At 41.0% G+C, this 24,581-nt stretch overlaps 2 protein-coding genes across 2 annotated transcripts in view; one reads left to right on the plus strand and one right to left on the minus strand.

Moving 5' to 3' along the window:
* LOC311497748 (transmembrane protease serine 2-like) overlaps positions 1–6,572 on the plus strand; it is a gene marked incomplete at both ends in the record, with an annotated part of 8,587 nt that extends 2,015 nt beyond the window's left edge. The window contains 11 exons of the mRNA XM_084558120.1: positions 59–172; positions 424–553; positions 639–749; positions 830–873; positions 1,183–1,345; positions 1,434–1,606; positions 2,759–2,860; positions 3,080–3,222; positions 4,835–4,987; positions 6,383–6,481; positions 6,564–6,572. Of these exons, the coding sequence (XP_084414246.1) occupies positions 59–172; positions 424–553; positions 639–749; positions 830–873; positions 1,183–1,345; positions 1,434–1,606; positions 2,759–2,860; positions 3,080–3,222; positions 4,835–4,987; positions 6,383–6,481; positions 6,564–6,572 (1,241 nt within the window). The remainder of the gene's footprint in view (positions 1–58; positions 173–423; positions 554–638; positions 750–829; positions 874–1,182; positions 1,346–1,433; positions 1,607–2,758; positions 2,861–3,079; positions 3,223–4,834; positions 4,988–6,382; positions 6,482–6,563) is intronic.
* bace2 (beta-secretase 2) lies at positions 5,937–22,427 on the minus strand. The gene is made up of 9 exons (XM_084558477.1): positions 21,788–22,427; positions 16,157–16,245; positions 15,755–15,971; positions 12,172–12,303; positions 11,480–11,614; positions 11,086–11,187; positions 10,514–10,663; positions 10,272–10,440; positions 5,937–8,282 (listed from the first exon to the last, which is right to left on the minus strand). The coding sequence occupies exons 1-9, from the start codon at positions 22,079–22,081 to the stop codon at positions 8,041–8,043; spliced, it is 1,530 nt and encodes a 509-aa protein (XP_084414603.1). The 5' UTR covers positions 22,082–22,427; the 3' UTR covers positions 5,937–8,040.
* Positions 22,428–24,581: the final 2,154 nt, after the last annotated feature.

Here is a 24,581-nt window from a genome sequence, read left to right on the forward strand (position 1 = left end):
GTTTTTTTTTTTTTTTTTTTTGTACATCAAACCTCAAACAGTCTGCCTGGTCTTTCAGATTCCTCGCCCTGCATACACGGGAGGCAGTGCGGGGATGTGGGGTGTGTGTGGGAGTCCCAGTGGTGTGACGGGGTGAAGGACTGTCCTGCGGGCGAGGACGAAGCCAGCTGCGGTAAACAGACTTGTGCATGGCTCCCCTGCAGGATACAACCTGCTGAAGCACTGCTACATTACATTTACATTCCTAAAATACAGTCCTTAATGCCTTCATACATTTATTTCTCATCTTTATACTGTTTTATGCAAGCATTGTACACTGTTAATGATGGGTGAGGTTTGATTAAATGAGGTAAATGAAGGCCTTCCCATCAGACGCAAAAGAGATCTTGTTACTGATTGTCATCTTCACATACTTGTCCTCAGTGAGGCTGCACGGCGACAGTTCCCTGCTTCAGATCTACTCCACTAAGACTCAAGAATGGAGGGCTGTCTGTTCTCACGGCTGGACCGACCAGCAGGGGAGAGCGAGCTGTCAGGACGTCGGATACAGCAGGTGAGATTCAAAATGTCCCCCAGCGTATACTGATGTGTGGCGGACTCGTGTGCAAATGAAGTTCCTTTCTTTGTGGGTTTGAAAGGAGCACGTACTTTAAATCAGGCCAAAGGCAGACTGAGTCAGACGGTGGATTCTTAATGGTGAAGTCTGATTTCAACCCTCAGGCATCGATTCTGACACAGCTTGACCTCAGGTGAGTGAGCCGGTGACATGAAAGCACGATGCTAATATTTAAACATTGTCAAATCAAACATATTTCCTCTCTCTCCACAGTGATTCATGTCCTTATAACAGTGTGGTGACGCTGCATTGTACTGGTATGTTGTAATGTCTTGTAAACAATAAAAACAAGTCAGCTTGGATACTGGTTGTTATTCATTTCCAGATTTTAGACCTATTTTCTAAAAGTTTTTTTACGGTGAGCTGCCAACAAGTTGAACAAAAAAAGTTTACCTAAGGCTTTTGGAAAGTCGCTTGTTTTGTCATGTTCTCCAGCTGGCCGATGATTACACACTTTTAAAAAGTAGACTCACTAAATTTTCACAGAATAATAATTTCTTTCCTACCATCTCGTAAAAGCCCGCAGCTGTGAAGTGCATCCTCTCTAACAGCAGCCTTATTTCCAGATTGTGGGAGGGGGATGAACTCACCCAAGGCCTCCGAGGGCCAGACGTCCTCTCTGGGCTCCTGGCCTTGGCAGGTCAGCCTCCAAGTTGCGGGTTTTCACCGCTGTGGAGGAGCCATCATCTCCCCCTACTGGATAGTAACAGCAGCACACTGCGTATCTATGTGAGCCCTCCACCCCCTCCAACACAATCTCTAAAGCTGTGGTCCGATACAGCCTGACTGTACTCTCTGCTGTTCCTCTCCCCTGCAGGGCCTCCAGTCCTGGACATTGGTCAGTATATGCTGGGACGGTGACCCCATTAAACACTCTGTTCGAGCCTGCTTACTCTGTGAGCAGCATTATTGCACATGAAGGCTACGACAGCAACACTCGCAAGAATGACATCGCTCTTATGAGGCTCGCCAGACCTCTGGATGTCACAGGTGCTTATGGACGGATTTACAGACACAGGGGTGCTAAATAACGCACACGTTTACTAAATGAACAGCACAGCACTCCGTAAAGTTAACCTCATCTTAAAGGGGTGGCATCTCTTCTTCAGAAAGAGCCTACACTGACTGCAACTCCAGTCTAAACACAGAAAATGCCCTCTATAGAGTCAGTGTTATGTTCGTTCATTCTGGGCTACCGTAGAAACATGGTCTCTGTGGAAAAGAACCTGCTCCCTGTATAGCTATGAAGGGCTCAGTCTAAGATATGGAAGCACAAGTTCAGTTCAGGAGATTATAAGAAGACATCATTATGAATACTGTATTCCATTTCTGTAAAAAGATGCCTCTGAATCCTACACCCTGGTCCTTTAACACTTTTTTTTTGCCATTTTGCAGAATTTACAACTAAATCTATTTGTGAGCAGAGGTCTGAATAACATGAGAGGGTTGCTCAGTAACAACGTAACACAACACAGCCCTTCTGTAAACTCTGTGGTCAGTTTATTGGGCATTAGTTAAAACTTCCACTTTGAAAGTTATAATGTTCAGTCTTTCTTTAAATAGAGGAGTTGATGCAACACTAGGGAAAACTATTGCATTCCAGCCCTGCACTAGTTAGTTTCAGTTAGCTGCATGAAGTCCTGGTATCCTGCATTTGTTTCAAATAACCGAGAGAGCTGTTGACTCAACTGTGTTTTCATTTTGTAGTACTGCTGATTTGTGTTGTGTTGTACTGATGCATGTGTCTGTTATTGTGACGTCACCGTTGTAGGCTCGGCTGAATAATAGTTAATTCAGCCCAGTTTAACACCACCACAAACGACATCTTTTTGTGACGGGGGACTGTTATATCAGAATGCTTTTGTTTTCAGTACCTAATGAATTGGCAGATGAGTGTATATTGCATGTAGTTCATACACAAACTAATACTGTACAAGATAGGATGCACTGCTGGCTTCTTATGCCATAGTGTTAGTTTTAGTAAAGTGTTCCTAATGAACTGTCACCTGAGTGTATGTCCTTTTCTCAGTGGAAATCATGTCCAAAGATCTAAAAGGCTATGAGACTCAGCACAATAGCACTATGTTCAGTAGTGTTGCTTTTCCTTCTATGTTAACTAATACCCGTTCTTTTCTTTGGTAGCTTCCAGTAATATCAAACCAGTGTGCCTCCCAAACGCTGGCCTCAACGTCACCGCTCTTCAAACGTACTGGATAACACGGTTTAGTCTCAAACCAAAAGCAGGTGAGAAAACCCTGTGGTGATGCAGTGCATGAGAGACCAGCATGTTGCCTCATCAGTGGAAATTCACAAGTGAACACATGAAACTGGGAAATCCTTCTCAATGCCACCACTAGATGGCACAAAAGCTCTGCACCCGTTGCCTTTGATTCTGTTGCCAAATAATATGTTACTCTAACAAAATTAATAAGTGGTATTTCATTCTCTGTGGCTCTTTGACAGATAATAACTCTCTGCACCTGACGGAGGCCCAGGTCTCCATCATAGACGCCGCAGCGTGCAACAGCTCCATGGGTTACAGTGGCAGGATATCTCAGGACATGCTTTGCGCCAAGGAGACGGATGCAGGAGCCAGTATGTGCCATGTAAGACCAATGCTTCATAATTATATCGTATTACAGAATATTTACCACACTGCCACCAGACTCACTCTCATTTTCGTTTAATTACTGCTGCGCTTTGCTCTATTTCCACCAGTTACAAGGAACTGTTGGAATATATACTGTACTTATTTTGTCGCTATTATGTCACATCCTGCTAATATAGATTCAAATAACAAATAAAAACTGACACTTGAACATGCATCAACATTATATTAACTACCTAAAACGACAGAAACCATCCTTGGAAAACAAAATATTTGCCGTGTATTTTAGTTTTTTAATTTGGAACAAGTCCCTTCCACTAACATGGAGGAGGTGAAGCTAATGACCTATACTGCAGCCAGCCACCAGGGGGAGCTCTACTTGCTTTGGCTTCATTTTTGATGAGCAGTTCTGCCGCCCATCTTTTTACAGTCTATGCATGGTACACACTGCTGGTCCACTGCAGCCTGGGGTTATCTTTAATCTCTAAATACATTCTCTGATCACAGGCTGAACTCATCCTGTTGATCCATGTACTCAAATTCAAGTTATTCTAGCACAAACACATCAGTCATTAAAAAAAAAAAAAAAGTTTCTGTTCATAAGCATTTTCACGCTCTTATGTAACTTTGCTTTGCGGCGCAGTCAAACAAGAAGAGGACTGTGCTCTGCAGCTTTAAATAAACCGTTCCGTTGTGTGACCTAAAACAAACCATTTAGACAGTCAACAATGAATGTAAAGTTAGAGCGCGGGGGAGGAGGAGGCAGCTGACTGTGAAATAATGTTTTATATAGAGCATTCAGTGATTCTCACTGACCTTAGAAATCCCCAGAAAACCGATTGTAATTCAATTCAGTTCAATTCCATTTTATTCATATAGCTTCAAAACAACAATACAAATTGTGTCAAGATGTTTTACAACACTCGGCCTGATACCCCCAGAGCAAGCCTGAAGGCGACGGTGGCAAGGAAAAACTCCCTTTTAACAGGAAGAAACCTTGAGCAGAACCCAGCTCATATGGAGGGACCCATCTGCTTGAGGCCAACCGGGTAGAGACAGAAAAGAGTAGATACATAGATACATATATCTGACTAAAGTGTACGTATTGAGTCTAATCGTGATACAAATACAAGATATAGCTAATGATGTTACATGAAAGATTGATAATGAATATAAACCAGAGCAAAGAGGCATAAGACTGTTTAATAGGAGACAAAAGGAGTTCTCTTCCAGGTGAGTAAGTTGGTGTAATGATTGAATATAAGAGGTATCATAGGCAGGTTGGAGAATTGTTCATTCAGGTAGAATTGGTTAACTTCAGGAGGCCATGTGGACTGGGCAGGTTGTTGAGGGCAGGACGACAGATGAGTAGTATGGAGCTCCACAGGCCAGAAATACACAAGTCCAGGCCAGAGACACTCACAAGAAGAAGGAGTAGAGGGGAGGGAAAGGGAGATGAAGATGAAGTTTCCTTCTCAAACCAAACAAATCAACTTTTGAGTCTTTGTACTGCAACTAAAAATCACTCTAAAGCCCTGGATCAGTAAAAAAGTATCAGCCATAAAGTGTAGTTTACCAGTTGTTTCAGTTCGACCTATATTTTTTCTCAGACTGACAGTGGCGGCCCTCTGGTGTCCATGACGGATGGAGTGTGGTGGCTCATAGGCAACAATATTTGGCAGGAGCACTGCACTGAGCAGAACAAACCAGGCGTTTACAGAAACGTCACATCCGCCCTGGACTGGATCTACCAACAGATGAAGGTAATGACCACACTACTACATACAGAGACTGGGCTTTTATTCAATCTAGTTCAGTGTCACGCTGTGTCATTTCATGTACAAATAATTCCTTGCGTTTGATTTAATCTCCTCGGAGGACCAGACGTAATAAGAAGGTTTACTCATGTGGTGCTGTAAGTCGTACAGCTTGACAGATGTTGATGTAATGATACATACAGTATGTCTGAAACACAGCAGGGCCTGGACGCAAGCCGGGATTTTAATGCCGTTGTGTGTGATTAGTCTTATTTACTGAACTGTTTGACAAGTCAAAAGGGTAAGCCATGCTCTGACATCCTTTGGTTTCCTGGTCTGGAGAAAATCAAGAAGCTCGGTTTGTTGAGAAGACATTTAAATAAATACAATAATATCTTGAAACTATCAGTTAGATGATCATTAACATATTACCAGATCCTATATAATAATAATAATAATAATAATAATAATACCTTTATTTATATAGCACCTTTAAAAACGGCGTTTACAAAGTGCTTTGACAGTCGAGCATGAACAAAATACTCAGGCAAAATAAGAAAAACCAACAATGATATTCTGATCATTAAAATTAGTTGTTCATTAAAATGTAAATGTAGAATAATGTTCAGACACACATAATAATCTGTGGATTGAGATACAAATTCTATTTCCTTTGTTCTGTTTACAGAAACATCAAGATGCTTGATGAGAGGACGCAACCTGAACAATATGAGTTAAATGTTTGCCTCTGGTATTTTGGTATCTGTATCACTAAATTATTCCCCACGTGGCATGACTGCCGTTTAATTTTTTCATAATTTGTGTCCGTTATTTGCTAACTGAACAGCAGCACAGTCCAGATTTAAGCTAAAATGACATCTTCTTATTTTCCTGTTTTTATTTTGATATATCTACCGAATTTATTTAATTTGCTTGTATATACTGTGAATGATTAAACATTTAATTGTAATTAATAGTGATAGTTCATTTGAGCCATTCCGTTAAGAGCACCAAAAACAAAGCTGAAATAAGACCATCCAGACTGGTTTGAGGTTTCTTGAAGATGTTTCACCATCATCAAAGATGCTTCTTCAGTTCTAAAAGACTGGTGGGGAGTTACAGGAACCTCTATGGGTGGTGCCCACCTGAAACTCACATGACTAGTGTCTGTAAAAACCACATGCTGATCAGTAATTAGAGGAATTTGTTTTGGGGACAGATGTTAAGACTGTGTTATAAATGCTTGATGAATTATATCTCAGTCCACCTTCCCTGTTCAGAGATGGGTTTTTCAGTGTAACATCGACAACTTCCTTTACTTCTCTTTCAAACCATCCGTCTTCTCTGGCTAAAATGTGGGCATTGACGTCCTCAAGAGTGTCCCTTGTCCTTCAGGTGTAGGTGGACAGCCGAATCCTGTCCGGAAGAGCTGGCCAGGATTCGGCTGTCCGCCCTCACAGACATGTGTCAACACAACACGTCGCTCAGAAAGTGCGCCAGGTTGGTCCCTCTGGCTCACCAAATATTTTTTCATTTAAAACGGTTCACGACTCTGATTTGTAACAGGTCCTTTTATTTACAGCACGAGTAGAAATTTGGCACGGAACAAATACACTTATAAATAGGTGAACATCCACAGATTCAAGTGTACCTTTAATTTAACTATTTTACAACTTTAAATTTTGGCAGACATATTAGTGCAGCTTGGGTCATTCTTCTCAAAGCAAAATAACACAGATTGATTGTGCCGCGCAGTCAAAATGGCACCAGTAACATATATATATATATTTTTATTTTTTTTACTGCTAACAGATCAGTCAGCTTTGCTAGAATGTTAACTGTAATATAAAGACACCCAGAAGGTGTTTGTGTCAGTTTCAGAAATCCTTTGGCTTCTAATTTAGTGTTTGATTGGTATAAAACGTGCAGCAGAAACTCCCCAGAACATTTAGTCTAAAAAGCAAAGATCTGTAGTAATAATGATACAGTCACATTCAATGTGATTCAAATACAAAGCTGAACAGAATTAGTAAAATGACGTAAATACAACAAATCACAACAGATGGAGAAATATTGATCTGTCGCTTTGTTTTACACTTTTGATCGACTTCAGAAACAAAGTGCAATTCAGTAGAGTGAGCCTCAAACTGCTGGGGCTGTTTGTCTTAGCCATGAGACCGAGAGGCACTACAGGCACTGTAAACATGTGTTTCCTATTAACAGTGGATATTTGAGCAGCTTTTCCCCTCAACTTCAACATACAACAGAAGTCACTGAAGAATATCAGAAGGCACTGATTGGCAATCAATTTAAAAAAACTAAAAGACAGATTGGTTGGCTGCAAATGATCAACTGCATAGGCACTTTTTAATGAGGTTTATGCCCTTAGAAGTTTATAATAAACAGTTTTCTTGGAGATGACATCGGTTTTGTGCATGTTCCCCCACTGTCCTGTGATTGTCTGCAAGAAAGAAACTCCACATTTCTTATTCACTGATGTTTTGTAATCAGCTGTTTCATTGTTTGGTGCGTCTTTCCAGATATTCCAGATATTCCAGAATACCTTCTGACAGCCCAAAAGAGAGTTTCTATTATAGTCCATGTAGCTACAGAGGGCAATACTGTTAGCATTGGGGTCTGTCCAGCTGAGAAGTAGCTCATATTAGCCATTACTAATTGCCATGAAAAGCGATGGTCAGAGGACAAATTGCACCTCTTCTTCAATGTCTTTCTCTGTGTTAAAGCGTCCTCATAGATGGACTAATTATAAGTGAGGTTGAGAAATATCACCTGCCAAGAAACTGGAACCATACATTTTTTTTTTATCAACAGCTGTTTTAAGAAGGGTTTTGGGCGTGGGTATTCCCTTTAAGAGGCAGTGGATCTGTCTGTTTGTCTGCCTCCGTGGGCCAAGCTGACGAGTGCAGTCTAAAGTTGGTCAAATGTTCAGAGCTGAGTGTCACCGGTCGGTGCAGGCCGACCCTCACCCCCTTCTCCACAGCTGTGGACGGGCTCTGCTCGCTGTCCCCGTGCTTGTTCGCCCGTCCGATTCCTCTCAGTCACTTGATGCGGTGGCGGACCAGCGAGGACTCGTCCGTGATCTCTCCAGAGCGGTCTCTGCGTCTGCAGGGCAGGATCATCAGGAGCAGGAGGATGAGGAGGACCACGGCGCACACCGCCATCAGAGTGTAGGAGATCACCCACAGAAGAGGCTCCTTCAGCACTCCGCCAGAGCAGTTGGCCGCCACGTCTGCTGCTGAGAAGGGTCCCGCGATCTCCGACACAGCTACCCCACCACTCACTGAGGAGAAATGCAGGAGAGAGAGTTGCACAAGTTGCAGACTTCAGTTCTGACTGGCTCAGTCATAAGTCACTGCAACAATACTGTTCATTAGGTACAATAGAGAAAATTCATTCTAACGTAACAGTCCTGCACTCAATCTTATCTTCATGAAGGTTATGTATTCAGCATTTGTTTCAAATAACAGAGCTGTGGTTTATAGTACAATTGAATTGTACTGTGTTGTACTGAGATATGTTTGTATTTTGTTTACAACCCAATCTTAGTCAGTGGGCTCGACTAAATAACACAAACACTAGTAACTCAATCCAGTTTAACAGCATCACAAACTACATCCACCAAAATGATCATATAGTTACCACATTTGTGATGCCGTTTCAATGTAAACTGAACACTACAAGAGTCATGAATCCAAGATATAGTGCAGGACTGTTATATTAGAAGGCATTCGTTTTCAATAGTGCATCTAAATATCAATGCAACTACTTTAAATAACCATTATTTACTAAGTAAAAGCAAAAAAACAATAATAATGTATCTGAACCAACTCTTTTATAACTTCTGACCTATGAGATCATGGATTTGAGTTTTGATAGTTTACACTTTGATGATAATAAAAAAAGCTTTTTCCAAAGCACTTAACTGTAACAGCTTGTTAAAACAACCGTAGTCCTAAGACTGGCACCATCATCCAAGTAAATATTTGAAACTGAAATTATTTGTTTTCCTCATCAGTACTTGAATTTCTGTCTGGATCTTACCAGCCAGCTCAGGAATTAATAAGCTGGCAACTCCACTGTCACAAGCCTGCATCCTTAACCTTCAGCCTACATCTGCTTAATACTGAACAAAAGTGATCTTTGTCCTTTAAGATGAGAGTGGGAAGCTTTGCCCAAACTCATGTTTACACAGAACTACAGAGACGCACCACTGCTTAAGGTTTAACCTTTGCTGTTTAGGTCACGGTCAACAGGATATTGTATCAAGGTGTTGGTCAGTGGACCTGTAAGTGTTGTTAAATTTCATTTACAGCTCACTGGTTAATAAGTTGTCAATCTAGAGACATCTGGACAGGAATTTTCCTTTCTCATCAGCAACTTCTGCTATAGATGGACGTCATTTGCTGACGTGTCAGTGCTGACACTGTAACCAGCTGAAACCCTTTAAGAGACATTACACAAACTAGCTTTAATACTTGGAGCTCTGAACAACTAGAGTGCTGTGTTCATCCTGCAAATGACAATGCAACGAAAATGCTAAGTGTGGCCAGCTATAATTCTGTTGAGTCGCTGTTGAAATGTTGCTCAAGCACTCGTCCTAGTCATGAATGTATGACTGGCTGATGCATCACTAAGCGCTTAAAAAAAAGTTAGCTCAGCTCAGCTTTGATCAACAGCTCATCTATGTAAACCATCACGCACTGACAAAACATCTTAGATTTTTGTAACATGTATACACTGCTGGTTTTGTAAGATGGCCTAATATCCTTTCATTTTCATAGGTAGTAGTGTAGAGAGACAGGAAATTATGTGACAGAGATATGGGATGACATGCAGCAAATGGCACAGGCTGGATTCGAAGCTGCACCCCTGCACTTAGGACGACAGCCTCGGTTCACAGGGCTAATAGTGTGATAAGAGAATTAGGGCTCCATCTGCATGTTTTAATAAAGATAATGTGGAATCGTTTTTAGCAGCGCTAAGACACGTTGATTGAACTTATTATAGCTTCTTTCTTGGAAGTTCTTGCTGATATTTAGAGTGTGATTTTGAGTCACTATGATAAAACGTTCTGATAATTTTAGATGACATTATGATGACTGTAACATCTCCTTATTGTCAGTCTTTTCTGCTGCGAATGATAAAGCTCTGCACTTTATAAAGATGCACACAATAAACATCGAGTTTAAGATATTCAGATCCAGCGGTAGGGAGACTGTTGACATTGTTATGGAGTTAGCTCTACTCCACAATCTCATTGTATCCTCACCTGCACAGCTGCTGAGTGCGAAGCCCAGCCTACGCTGAGCACGGTCGAACACGACATAGAAGCCCTCCATGACCGTAGCACCGATCACCAGCCCATTAGCCGAGGAGGACACCCCGAATCGGAAGCAGTCCAGCGTGCCGTCCACATCTGTGATTGGCTGGATGTACAGCTGCAAAACAACAAGGAATGAGTGAGTCTTTCATAGTTTGATGATGGGGAAGATATGACTTGTTTTTGTGTACCTGAGGCAGGATTGTGATGCGGAATGACTGGCTGGTGTTCGTGGCCCTCAGGTAGATGGACAGCTTGGGGAAAAATCTCCACGGGGTCTCTCCCTTCATCCAGCATGCAAGCTTGGTGCCATCCCAGAACCCTGAAGAAAAATCTTGGATCTGAATCAAAAAGAGAAAAATAAGAGAGATGGAGGAAGACAGGCAGAGATGAAAAGACTTTAAGAGAAGGTCAGTGCAGCACCAAAACAGGTTTTGATGTTCTCTTTCATTTACACACTTGGGATTCATCTTCAAGGATGTGGGCACTTTAATTTGAAAGTGTTGCTTCCAAGTTCAAATTAACCTTGAGGACTGTTTGTGTGCAGTTCCAAAAGGTGAAAAAATACGTGCAAAGCAGAATGGTAAACAAACAAAGACAAGGAGAACATACACATGTATATTTTTTTTAATAGCAGAAAAACTCCCAATGCTTCCACTTAAAGCCGCTACGTCCTTGAACAGTGAGTGTGTGCTATCCTCCCCTGCATCTCTTTGCTCTGACAACATGTTTCATCATTGTCTGTGGAGAGAAGGCAGCGTACCAGAGAGCTGCGAGTGATGGCTTCTACCACCGCATTGAAGACGTTGACAGGAAGTCGCAGCAGTGTCGTCCCACTGTCAACTATAGCTTTATCCATGTTATACTGAAAGACAGAGAGAGAGAGAGTGAAGTGCAGTAGGATTTTTTTTTTCTGAAGTATGGTCCAGTGGAAACAAACAAAGGACTATAAAATGAGGAAGTTCATTCAGAAGAAGGCAAACCAGATTCCATTCAGCACTCCTACTCAAATTCATTTCCGTGTTTTAGCTTTGACACAATCTTATCAAGAATGTTACAGTTTCCACTGTAGAACCAGAATTGTGTGTTCATTACTTAAAGGTAATATTTCCTAGTGTTTAAGGACATTTAGAAAAGTAATAGAGTTGGAAGTTCACCTCTCTGCAGTCCAGATCCAGATTCTGGTCTCCAACCTCCAGCTTCAAAACCTCCACTTGGTAGTACCACTCCTCTATTATAGGGGTGTACCACACTGACCCCCGATAAAGAGTTGGTTCGGCCCCACCCATTACCTAAGAAAGGGAAGAAGAAATCTCCAGGTCAAGTGTGACATAGAATAACTAACACTTGAGCAAAGGTTTATCTTTCTGGCCACAGTCTGGCAGACCACAGTCAGTAAACACACATACACACACAAGCACCCTGCCATCTTGTCCATCTGTCTGCATCAGTGGGTCACATGATGGAGAGGCAGTGAGCGAGGCACAGAGGTCGTATGTATAACAGTGACAGACCTGCTCTCAGCAGGATGCTATCTTAGCTTAATTAGCTCCACTCTAACTAGACCGGCTTCCAACAGGGAAACACACGGACAAAGAGGATACCAGCTATTATGTGTCTAAGATGATCAGCCCTGCTCTGTCTCATTTACCTAAAGAAGGATTTCATTTATTCTCATTAGAAGAGTCCTCAATTCTATTTCAGTGCTTCAGTATGACTGAACCACTTACAAAATAGATACATGATCACACTAAATATAAAAAGTGGCTGGCAAACTTTACAATCAAACCCCATTCAGTATGTTTTTATAATCAAACTCCTCCCCACACAGCCCCTCCTGACTACTCACAAGACTGCCACCCAGAGGGTCAGTCGTACTGCTGGCTGATAGTCCAGCGCCACACATCTGGAGGGAAAAGATGTCTGGAATTCCCAGCTGTTTCACCACAGAGTTGAAGAAGGGCTCCACTGACGAGTCAGGCTGGTTGAGAGACAAGAGAGATGTGTAATCATTAACCTTTGCTTTTTGTATTTATAGTTTGGGCCTGAAGTAAATGTGGTTATATATCTATGTCCTCTTCACCAAAGTTTAGAAAACCAGTGACACAGAGTATGAATTCAGAGACACAATACAAAAGTCAACCAAAAACACAGTTTGATGGATTCTTCCAAAATATCCTGTATAGAAGCACTGAGAAACAGAAATCATGACTCCAACGGTAGGAGAGTAGGCAGCATGGGGACCCTGACTGGTCTACAGCTGCAGAGCCCCTTACAAAACAAACTCTGATGCACTGTGTGTTCAGACACCTTTCTATCACAACCAGCATTAACTTTTTCTGCATTTTCAGCTAAAGTTGTCTGTCTGTAAAATCGCTCTCCATGTGGATCAGTGAACCTTGGTCGCCCATAACCCTGTCACCAGTTCACTGCTTTTCCTCACTTGGACCATTTTTAACAGGTATTCACCAGTACAGACCAGGAACTCCAAAAGCTGCAGTTTTGCTCTGACCCAGTCGTCTAGCCATCTAAATTTGGCTCTTGTCAAAACTGCTCAAATCCTTCCACTTGCACATTGCTCCTGCTTCTAACACATCAACTTTTTTCACTTGCTGCCTAATATATCCTGCCCACTGACAGTCACCATGGTAACAAGACAATTAGTGTTATTCACTACCCGCTGTTTATGACCAGTTGGTCATAATGTTATGGCTGATCTGTGTCATCACTTCATCATTTTATCCTACTAGACATTTGGGTGAAATTTTGTCATAATCAGAATACATTTTGTTGAGGTCACAGAGACCTTTGGCCACCAAATTCTAATCAGTTCCTCCTTGAACAAATGTCAAGAGGACGTTTGAGTCAAATTTGAAGAAAATCCTTTCAAACATTATTGCTGATGTTCATAGGTAAGACGTTACCATATAAATTCTGTTTTAACAAAGTTCTGATCAAAAGTTACAAATGTGTGTCGACTGCTGTGCATAGGTATTAGAAAGAGGTCTGCCCCTTTGACTAAATTATGTTCTCTAGTTTTTCTCAGATAGTTTTCCCCGTTAGTGCTGTTATCATGTCGTGCATGACAAACAGCCCTCAGGCAAGTTTAGCCTGAACACTCAGGAGACACCAGCAGCACAAAGTAGTCAGTGTGAGCATATCTGCCCCTCCATCGCTGGCATTTTGATCCCAAAGGTTGCTGCAGTCAGCACAGAATGAAAGAACGTATTGTGCTCGTCAGCGCTGACGTCTCTCTTGTCCCATCAACGCTACATTACCACGTTAAAGAAAGTTGACGAAGTACACGAAGCACCTTGGTTTTGTGCCGTTGTCAGATTTCACACAGAAACAGGATGCTCATTTCCTCAAAACAATAACAGATTCATTGAATTAATTTATAGAATATTAGAGCAGAGAAAGTAAGGGGACATAAACTAACACCAACTAGGACAACAAAAGTAAGTTAAATTGGAAATTATTACACAAAAGCATCACACCCTTGGCTGCTGCAAATAAATCATGAACATTATTTTTTTCCGTTATCATGTGAAATGTACATGACTACACTGAGATAACAACTGAGATTCAAATGTTACTCAGTGCAGCAAAAGAGATGAGGGTCAGTAGGAAGTTATGCAGCACCGCTAGATCCGTCTGATAAAAGCAGATGTTAAGCAAATCATTTTTCTTCTCAGTGCACCAACATTTTCCCCTCAGGGTTTGCTTCCTTCCTTTACTATCTGTATTTCAGATTGATTAATACAAAATCTTAAAACTAAAAACTATAGATATGATAACTGTACCAAAATAAAACAGTGAAATACGTAATTAGGTGTATTAAACAGTAATTAACAGTAATTACACAGTAATTAAGGTGTTTTTTAAATACGGTATTTAATTTATATTTTATTGTTAGACTGGTTATTTTCCATCCACTTCAGCTACACAAGTTTTTTTTAAATTTCAGGACTTGAACGATGATTGAATAGCTAGCATATTCAGACTTGTCGGTCCTTACTGATATTTAAATAAATTTTTAATGATGATAATTACAACATGCCAACAGCTGCAGTAGACTTATAGTAGCACTAAGAAATAAAAAATACTTTCTCTGTCATTGTGACGGGAACCTGTGCAAATATTTGACCTATCAGACAGAGCCACGGGCAAATGAGCCATGCAATCGCACCATCTGGCCAGTCGGATGAAGACTAGCTAATCGTCAACTTCCATCAGGTTAACTCGCGTCAGTTTGGTGGTGAGGGTAGCTAGTGCAATGACTAAGCAAGAAGAAAAATGCAATTATTAATTGCAAGTTATATTGTTATTGCAATATTCAATGTTATTGTGCACAGGGTTTCCGTGGAGTCTTAAAAGTCTTAAAAATTCTAAAATTTGATAATCGCAATTTAAGCCTTTAAAAAGTCTTAAATACGAGCATATTTTGCATTGTAGGTCTTAAATTACATTTAGTCAAGTCTTAAATCCTTACGTCTATTTTCGCTTTATTCGCTTTTTGTTCAATGCGTTGGTGGCATTCACAGTTAGTTCTGCGTAGTTCTTTATGAAATATAACTATTAGCAGTACGCAGAAATTAAGACCTGGAAGTGGAATTCAGTGTTCAGCCCAGTTTGGAATGTGCTGCTGCACCGGGCATGGTACACACTGCATACGAAGCGGGGAGATTCTTTCATCTTGTAACGTTTGTTAGTCTTATGGATTTTGGCCACCTTTTGGATTTGAGACTTCTTCTGTCACATGAATGATTGCTGGCTTGAACGAAATGATTTTGTTGATCGGCTGAAATGTGTGCTGAACAATCCTTATGAGGCATACTGCACATTGTTCAAGAGCACACTCAAACTCTTGGGTGTGAAGGCAGTGGAATCTCACTTAAAAGCAGAGAAGCACCAGACTGCTCTTAAAAGTCTCCAACAATCTCATGCGATCACCCAGTTTTGTTTACCGTTGCCAGGTTCAAGTACAGCCAGAGACAGTGTTACAGCCAACTCTGTGCGAACTGTGCAAAACACAGACTCTACCGATTCTGCTGCTGACTCATCGTCATCAAGTCACGTGCGGGAAATCTTTGGATCAACCGCAACTCTGAAAGCTGAAGTGTTGTGGATTTTAAACACTGTAACAAAGCATCATTCCTATAAAAGCAATGACGGTATTGGGGAATGTTTTCAGGCTATGTTTCCGGATTCAAACCGATTCAACCAATCCAACCCCAACCCTTAAATTTAACTCATAATGGTCTTAAAAAGGTCTTAAAATGTTAAAATTTCACTTGTTCAAACCTGCAGCATTGTGTACATTGCAGAATTTCCTCATATTGTGTTGGGCAAAAAAATGGTCAATGACTTAAAAGGAGTTTAAGCTTTCAGTGTAGAAAGACTAAGATAGGTTTTAAACTTTTCGCTCTCACCCGTGCCAGCATAGGATAGGCCAGTCCCAGGATGCCCTGCCAGTTGATACCAGGGAGGAAGAAGCCATCAGACGTCAGGATGGCAGCGATGTTGATGGAGATGGTGCCATTCGGGCCTTTGGGGAGGGAGACGCGGTCGACGCCCAGTTCACCTTCCCAGTTGCCTTGGGTGTACCTGACAGATACACTCCGACCAGTTGACTGGTAGGTACTGGAACTAAACACACGGTGGCAAGTAGTCAGATTAGCATCAGGGCTATACAGAATAATGTAACACAACCTGCAAATCACTAGAGATTATGTAATTCAGTCAAGAGTGTAAAAGGCAAATGCTTTATTTCTGATACACTTTAGCCACAACAGACGGTGAGACTATTAAGTTTCCGTGTTCCAGCCACTCACCTTGAGGTGTCAAAGTAGTGAGTAATAAACGGGTGTGGAGCTGCAGCCACGGCAAAGTTACTGCTGCCTGTATCTACCAGGATGTTGAGCTGAAAAACACAGGGCAAAGTTTGCTTTGACAAACATTACAGTTATCAGTTTACTTGCCATGACTTTCACAGCACCTGAGTCACACAGCAGACATCATGATATCACAGTGGGACACGCTGATAAGAAAATTTCAGGTTTGTTTTACGCTGTTTTATAGGAGGGCATGAAAATGCAAAAAATTGGGTTAAATAAGATATCACCTGAAAACAGTTGGTTGGAGAAAGGACAGCGTACAGATGGAAATGTTATGTTTTTAAAAAGTGTTCACCAACCTATCAGAGTTTCATGTGTTTTTTATTATTAAATTTTAAAATGAATTGTAGTTGGAGAATTGTAATAATAAAAAACTCCCACAATTTTTATAATATATTTTAAATCATTTGGGCACTATTAAATTAAACTGAGCTCCAGCCCTATCACCTCTGTACCTGCACTCTGCACAATGACAACAAAGCTGAAACTAATCTAGACTCTAGGGATTCTACAAACTGACACAAACTGGTGTGAAGACCTTTGTTCTGCAAAAATTACGATGCACCTCTGACATAATTACTCTCTAATGTGTGATGCCTGAGTCAAATGATGGCCTCCAGCTACTGACACCAATGCATGACCCATACAGCTATCCTGGAACGTGTCATGTGAACAGACCAGCTAACAGAGATAATGCTGTCTTCCAGGCATCAACTCAACAAGCAGGAACTAATTAGCTGGAAGACTTCCGTCACCTCCGCGACTGAGCAACAGCCATTGTTACGCTCACTACAAAGAATTCCTTGCCTAAGGCCCTCACAACTACCTGCTGACAACAAAGACGCATATACATACAGCGGTTCTTTGGGATGTCACATGACAGTCTGCTCGGCTGCAAAATAAACAATCGATTATCGACTGCTCCGCGACTGCTTGATTTTCAGCAGACCACAACAGCAGGAAATAGCTTACTCAAAATGGAAAAAAGCAAACAAATTATGTAAAAAATCTTCTTCTACACGCTTTGCTCCTCAAGCCCATTGGCCGATCACACCTAAATGCCTGCTCATGATCATACTGCACAGTTGGCTCAGGAATTATAAATAATTCCTTGTAGCCGCTGTCAGGTGTGCGTTTAGTCATTATGAAACAATTCAGTCATTATCAACCATGTGTTATCAGCAACCGGATTGGTCAGCACATGCTGGCCTGTCTGTAGGAGTCAGGCTTATCAGTTCCTCCTCACTTCCCTGGCTATGGTCCCACCACTGTCAGCGTGCCATCTAAAACCCCTCTGCCCACATACAGATGGCAGCAGTCCACACACACGAGGCCTGAACAAGCCAAACAGGCCGGACTGGAAAATACTGGAACCTTGTGGTGAGGAAGATGGGCGGGGTGGGACAGCAAGGGCATTTTCTTATCCCCACACGACCTATCTTTTTCTAGTCACACAGTCCTCACTTAGCTCAGCTCCTGAGCCTCGGGCAAAGCTCTTCCCCCTGCTGTGGCAGCCCGCAGTTGAGCGTTCACTGTCTAATTGGCAGAGGCTCCACGGCGGCAGCGTGCATCTGCTACCTGTTTGTACCAATTAGCTGATGTGAGGCTCTCCAGCCGACACCTCAGCCTGGCTGTGCCGCACGCTAACAGATGCGGCAATTAGAGGCTGATTTGAATAGCGCCTCATTTAACACCACGGCCCTGTAATCACATCATCATTTAGTTAGGATAATATTGAGAGTATAACTCAATAGTATTGAGTTACAGGACATTTTGGCACCGCATAACCAATCTGAACCAAAGTGGATTGAGCTCTGCTGGCATGAATAACTGATGCAAAGGTTTCACAGTAATTATGCACAGAGGACATGAGTGTAATGGCCTGAGTATTAGAGGAGGGCTATCAAGAGGTGGTGGAACTGTTCCGTCCGTCTGTATTGTGTATTATAATCCCATTAATTCCCAAGACTCCGAGAAGATGTGATCTACAATTCTGTTGATGCAAGGTCTGTCTGTTCATCTTGCATCTACAGTTTTAACAAACTAGACATCCAGCAAATAAGTGCTAAATTATGCTGCCTTCAAATGGGGCCCCCTCTTGTGGCCTTCACAACCTTGTAAGTGGAGATTTCCACTTAAGTCTGAGTCCACGAGTTATGACGTTGTCTGTTGAAGTCTTTGGAACGGGTGAAAGTTAATGGTAATATCCTGCAATATAGAGTATATAGAGGTTCCTTCATTATCGTAAAGTATGTTAGCCTGGTGTAGCCAGACTCAGTTCTTATCAGAATATGAGTCTGCTAACACTTATTTCATTACTGGGCCGTTTCAAAGGAAACCCCAAAAGAAAAAAAATTACCTCTGCACGCAACTGGATAGTCCGACAACCATTCAGAGCTATTTTGTTGTAAACAAATTCAACTCCACAGCAATGAGATGATGCGTATGACCACCTCAAGTTACACAGCCATTAGCTTACTAAAATATTAGCCTCTGTGGCTTCTAGATGCCAAACATTGACTTTACATGTTGTCATCACAAGCTTACTCGCTAATCACACACAACTGATGCATGCACTGTAATATATTTCCCTCTAAAGAATCATCCATGGGTTAACAATAATGTTTGCTGGTGAAATAATGTATTCACATCAGTGTGTACTTCCTGGGTTTCTTCTTTGTCTTGATCTCACAAACTTAAGTATTTGCTGATACAAAGGCCAATCCTTTTCCTCTCTTTTAGGCAACAGAAATAACATATTTGTCAGGATGCACTTGATTCCATGATGCTTCAGCAAGTGCTTAACCAAGTCCGTGGTGTTGAAGTTTTATACACTGCCTTTGATTGCATTAATTGCAAAACTTTTTGGTTGTTCTTTTCCTTGAGCTGTCATAACGAGCTGACATTTCTCTCTTTGCAGCATGTTTCTCAAAGTTTAGTTAAGCATATATGTGATGGTGACAGTTTAGGCAAATGGGTCCTATTGGATTACAGTGTAGAGAAACACATCCTAAACAGGTTCCACAACTGTCTTGTGTCAGCGCAGGAAAAACACCTAGACGTGACTAATGACTTTATAACCACTGCTGTCCATATAAGGCTCTCTACAATGGTTTACCAGGAAGCTTACTGGAACCGATCCATTCTTAGTGTTATTAGTTTGTGACTTTTTCTACTGTCCAGTTGCTAAGTTTACGTGAACATTAACATCCCACTTATAAACAGATTAATAGCTCAAGTGCCTCATGTAAGTCAGAACACACTGGTCTAATGGAAAGAAACTGTAAATCTGATTTAGAAAGGTGGAGTAAACCTTTTGATATCGGAGATATTATAACCTTGGATTTTTTCTGTGTGTTTCCAGGAAGGACAGAAATATGGCGGAAGCAATATAACAAGGTGCTTAAACAACTGTTTTGAAAGAAGAACAAAGCCGGAATGGATCTGGGCTGTTAAAAAACGTGGGTCCGTCTTAGCCATTTTCTTCTAATGAATTAATTCAGTGTTGTCAGTAAATCTGGGGGGAAAAAAAATCATCTTATGTTCAATGCAAACTGGAAGCTCTGCAGAGGGCAGAACCAATTTGAGCTTGTCAAAAAAAACTGCATTCTGATTGATAGGTCTCATCAGATCATTTTATTTAGCATCCATGAGCCCAACCAACACCAAACAACTGGATATAAATGAATACATGGGTCAGATTAGTAGTTATGCATAGGACCTAATTGTTTAAATGGCTCATAAACCACTTCAAGTATCTTAAGGAACAACAGAAATCCCTAAAAAAATCACCACAAGCACCCAACTGTTTGCAAATTTGAAACTGATCATATATGGACAATGTGATAGCTGGTTTGTTTTGTAGGTAATAGCTTTAGGCTATCCTTTTGTATCATTTTATCTACTGGGGGTTACCAAATCTAAGAGTCACATGATAATACTGTAAATCTATTGTTATTGTTATTTATTTGGAGAGTTTCCTCCTTTAAGCAACACCTTAATCTGTGGTGATCAATCATGACAGGAGATGATAAATATGTCTCCTTTGACACAACTTGGGACTATTTGCAAAGTTGTGGGAAGTATACTCTGGCAAATGTCGCACTGTTGTCTTCACGGAGGTTGACACAGGGCAGCAACACATCAGGCAGCACTGATAAGCTTCCATGAGCCTGAGAAACTGAGCCGTGCAACCCAAGACTCATAAAAGCTCTGATCTGTTTAACTTGAGAGGCCCTGGGTGCAACAGGTCAGCTTCCTAATGAGATAATTCACCTTTGGTTTAAGCTCCGTTTCAAACGCATCTACTTGCGACTCACTGGCAAACAGTCCCCAACCCTTAAATGCTGATATATTTTTGATAGCGACAGGGGAATCTCTTTTCCAACTCGCTCTGATTTAGTCCCTCTTAATCATTGATATGGTCTGTGCGTTTCTGTGCAACCAGGAGAAAATATGCCTGAACCAGGGTTAGTGGTGTTTTGTACAACTCTGGGGCTTTCTCCCTGGGAGCCTCGTAATCCCAGTCAGCTGCCTGGTAGGAAACACTGGTCCTCACAGGCAGCATCATGTGAGTGCATGTGAGTGGGGCTTTAGTCTACCTACAGACCCCTAGGCTGTAGAGACAGTAGCACCCCACAGATACCATACTACTCTTCCTTTATGGTCCCAGCCAGGCCTGGTATGAAATTGCTGATTTCATTCTATATTAAAATATTCCAGGGATGCAGGGATTACGCTGTTCCAGTTCATAATTTGAACACTTACATATTATTTCAAGACTGATTAAACTTATGAAAACAAAAAAATACACATGATTTTAAACTTTGATATGAAATTCAGTGCATGTTATTGTCATTATTTAATAAAAAACATTTATTGCTATAGGCTATATGGTGAACAATTGGCCTATAGGCATGTTTGTCAAAGGGATTGCTTTGTAGTACTATTAAATTGTATTTTGTGATATGGACGCATGTTTCTATTATTTCGACAACCCTGTTTTAGTCAGCGGACTAGACGAAATAACAGAAACACTTTTGTGTTTAATTTAACCCAGTTTAACAGCACCATAAACTACATCCTCCAAAATGATCATCCATTTGAATTACCACCTTTCTGACACTGTTTCAGACCAAGCTGAACATTGTAACGGTCACAAATTCAGTGCGATACTGCTGTATGAGAACACATTCATAATCACTAGTTGTCAATTGTCAATTTCCCTGCGGGAACCTCCCAAAAGGATCAATAAAGTTGTCTATCTATCTATCTAGTTGTACCTATTTTTTATTTATTTATTTATTTTTAACATGGAATGAATACATTTAGCATACATAGGCAGGAAGTCAGGGTGAAACTGTACACTCAGCCCACCTTCAGTTGATCACATGGTATATAATGGACCTGCCTCTGTTAACAAACAGACGTCAATGGCTACAACTAAAAACCCTGTTTGAAGAAAGTAAAGTGACACATTTAATTCCCAATTTCCCAATCAATTCCTCTTGTCATGGCTATTAAACAAAACATCTGCTGTAGAGTAACACACAGTGAGTGATACAGTACCTGTTGACCAGGCGTGCCAATGGACATCTGTATGTAGTATCCTCTCCCAGAGTCTCCCTGCAAGTTATTCACCATGTCCAGAAAGTTCACCGTTCCTGCGGGATCAGAGGCCAGTGAGAGGCCATTCCCATCGGCCGTCAACGCCACCCGCCGAAGAGACGTCAAATTCACACCCGAAGACAAGTTGTACTTCCCCGGGTATATTTTCAGCGGTATGGAAAAATAACACTTGGACACGGCGACGTTTAAACTGAAAGCCAAAGCCCAAATCCAGACAGAAGCAGAGTATGCCATAGTGGTGGTATCAGTTTCTATATTGACAGCAGGGAAAAGTGTCGATAAAGAACTCCTTGCTCAAACTTTGCTCCTCAACTTTTCAGAGTGGCCACCACGGAGACGCCTGTACTGTGGTGGTAGCCATCACGGAAACGTTGCTTCTCCGCCGTCAAAGACACATGAAACATGCCGACATGGTAAAACGCTGCGGCTGACACTGAAGGCTGTCTGAAGACGTAGGTATGTTTCTAAAAGTTATTTCGCCTCCATCCACTCCACCAATGGCAACAAGCTAGCCAAAGCAGAACACACAACTTCCGCCTAATACCTTCAAATTAAAAGGAACGCGAACGGTTACTGTTTATGTAAGTGTTCGGTAAAAAGCCACAAAAATCATTTTTTAAAAAAGCCACAAAACGCGGTTAAATTAAATATGTAATTAAAATGCTCAATTATAAGCTAAAAAATGCAAGACAAACTATCATTAATGTTACTTGTCCAAATTGTCACCGTGTATACATATCTTTATTTAAGTTTTATTTAATGCGTATTGTACAAATTTGAATTGATTCAATTCGTTTTATCTCTGTGTGTACAGGTTTTGTCTTCGTTTGACCGTTTTTAAATTATTATTTCAAAGCGAACCTTTTATTTTGAAAGTAAAGCGGCCCAACCACTGGTCTTATTTTTCCTTGTCGTGTTCACCACTTCCTGGACGCCTGCTGACTGATTTTAATCAAATATGCATGTCAACTACTTCCCACCACAACTTGGATTGTGAATTGGTCGACTGATATGACTCGGGGGCGTGTGTCCGATCTTTAAAAGTGTAGAAAAAAAAAAAATCGCTTGTCACAGTTTTTGCTTCATTTATGTGTCTGCACTCACAGTTGCTCATCCAGTTTCGTTTGTCATTGGCCACTGAGCCTTTGGTTATTTATTTTATGTAAACTAATAGTTGAATTTAGTTCAGTCACGGGAAATTCCCACATGCTTACAAAAGACAGTGTTACATATGGGAAAGTTTATGAAACCTGTTTTAAAATTAAAAGTGAGGCGTTTTATCAATCAAGTCGCGAAATTTGTGAATATCTCAAGATGTTTTCTGTTTTTGTACACATACGTTGTTGTATTTGTGGGATTGCTGTGCAGCAGCAAATTTTCATATTTATTTGTATTATTTAATATTTTCCAATGTCGTTTAGCTCTAATGAGCTGATTAATGTGTAAGTTTCTGTGCATACAATATATTTTTTATTTTAATCACCACATTTATATTTAATCCACTCTACACAAAGCTAACTGTGTTCACATTTCAAAATATCCATCACTGTAGCCAGAACAGAGCCTGTGTGGAGAACAAAATGCTCAGTAGTATGTGAGATTAATATGACATCAGTAGCTATTTACAATAATTTAATACAGTTTTTGGCATTTTTTTTGGTCAGCCCATGAGAATGCAATCTTTATCTTTGGTACACAGACACTTCTGCTCAGTTAGTTCTCCTACAAGGAGGATGTGCAGCAGCAAATTTGCATATTTGTTAATGTTATTTTTTGTCTTTCCACACAGTTTTTCATTTTTTTTTTTGTAGATTGTTGCTATGCCAGAAATTTTAATTGTTGAATTGTTTTACTGTATTTGTTTTTTGGAATATTACTCACCATAGATTTATATCTCATCTCCTTTGTAGAGAGCAAATTCAACCGAAAATACTCAGTAGTGTAAATAACACATCACTTGTACAGAGAAAATCTGACTGCATGTAAGATTATTATATGACATTAAAGGGTACATATCATAAATGAATAGGGTTTAAGTGTTTTACATTGCTTGTCAGTCAACATGCGACACAATGCAACTCCTTCTCTGTTTGATTTTTTATCAACGTCTGTTCAGTTTGTTTGTTTTTGTTTGTTTGTTTTGTTGGCTACATGTCTGAGCCAAGAATCTCATTTGCCACACTGGCAGTGCAGAAAAAGAGGAAGAAGATTTCGGTCGTAAGGCAAGATCAATGTCACAGGTCTTCTCCATGCTGCCTGTTTCACACAGAGACAACCACTGTCTCACTCGTAGTTCCTCATGAGCCCACAGCTACACTGTCACATGTTCGTCCTGTCTCCCAACCCCCCGTCTCTCTCTGTCTCACCCTCTCATTGAAGTTGATCACTATAGTTGCAATAATCGAACTACGCGGGGGAAAGAGTGTGACCACAAAAAATCATCTTTCCGGTGCATCGTTTGTCACGCACTGGGTCTTGTGAATGACCCATTTGAGCACAATTCCTGTTTCTTCTTCCCTGTGACACCAATATATTTCTTTGGCCTGAGAGTATAAAAACAGGGGGAAGCTTTAAAGGCATTGTCTAATGACTGTGTCTAACCCAGAGAACGCTGTGAATCCGGCAGCCGATCATGTGGGTTATGCTGTAAATCCTTGGGTTAAAGGGTCTCTCAATTTTTTCTGGCTCTTGACCTGATTTTGATAAATTATTTAGACCTGTGAGATTGCCACAC

The sequence above is a fragment of the Chelon labrosus genome (genome assembly GCF_963514085.1).
Source record: "Chelon labrosus genome assembly, chromosome: 13".
Classification (NCBI taxonomy): Eukaryota; Metazoa; Chordata; class Actinopteri; order Mugiliformes; family Mugilidae; genus Chelon; species Chelon labrosus.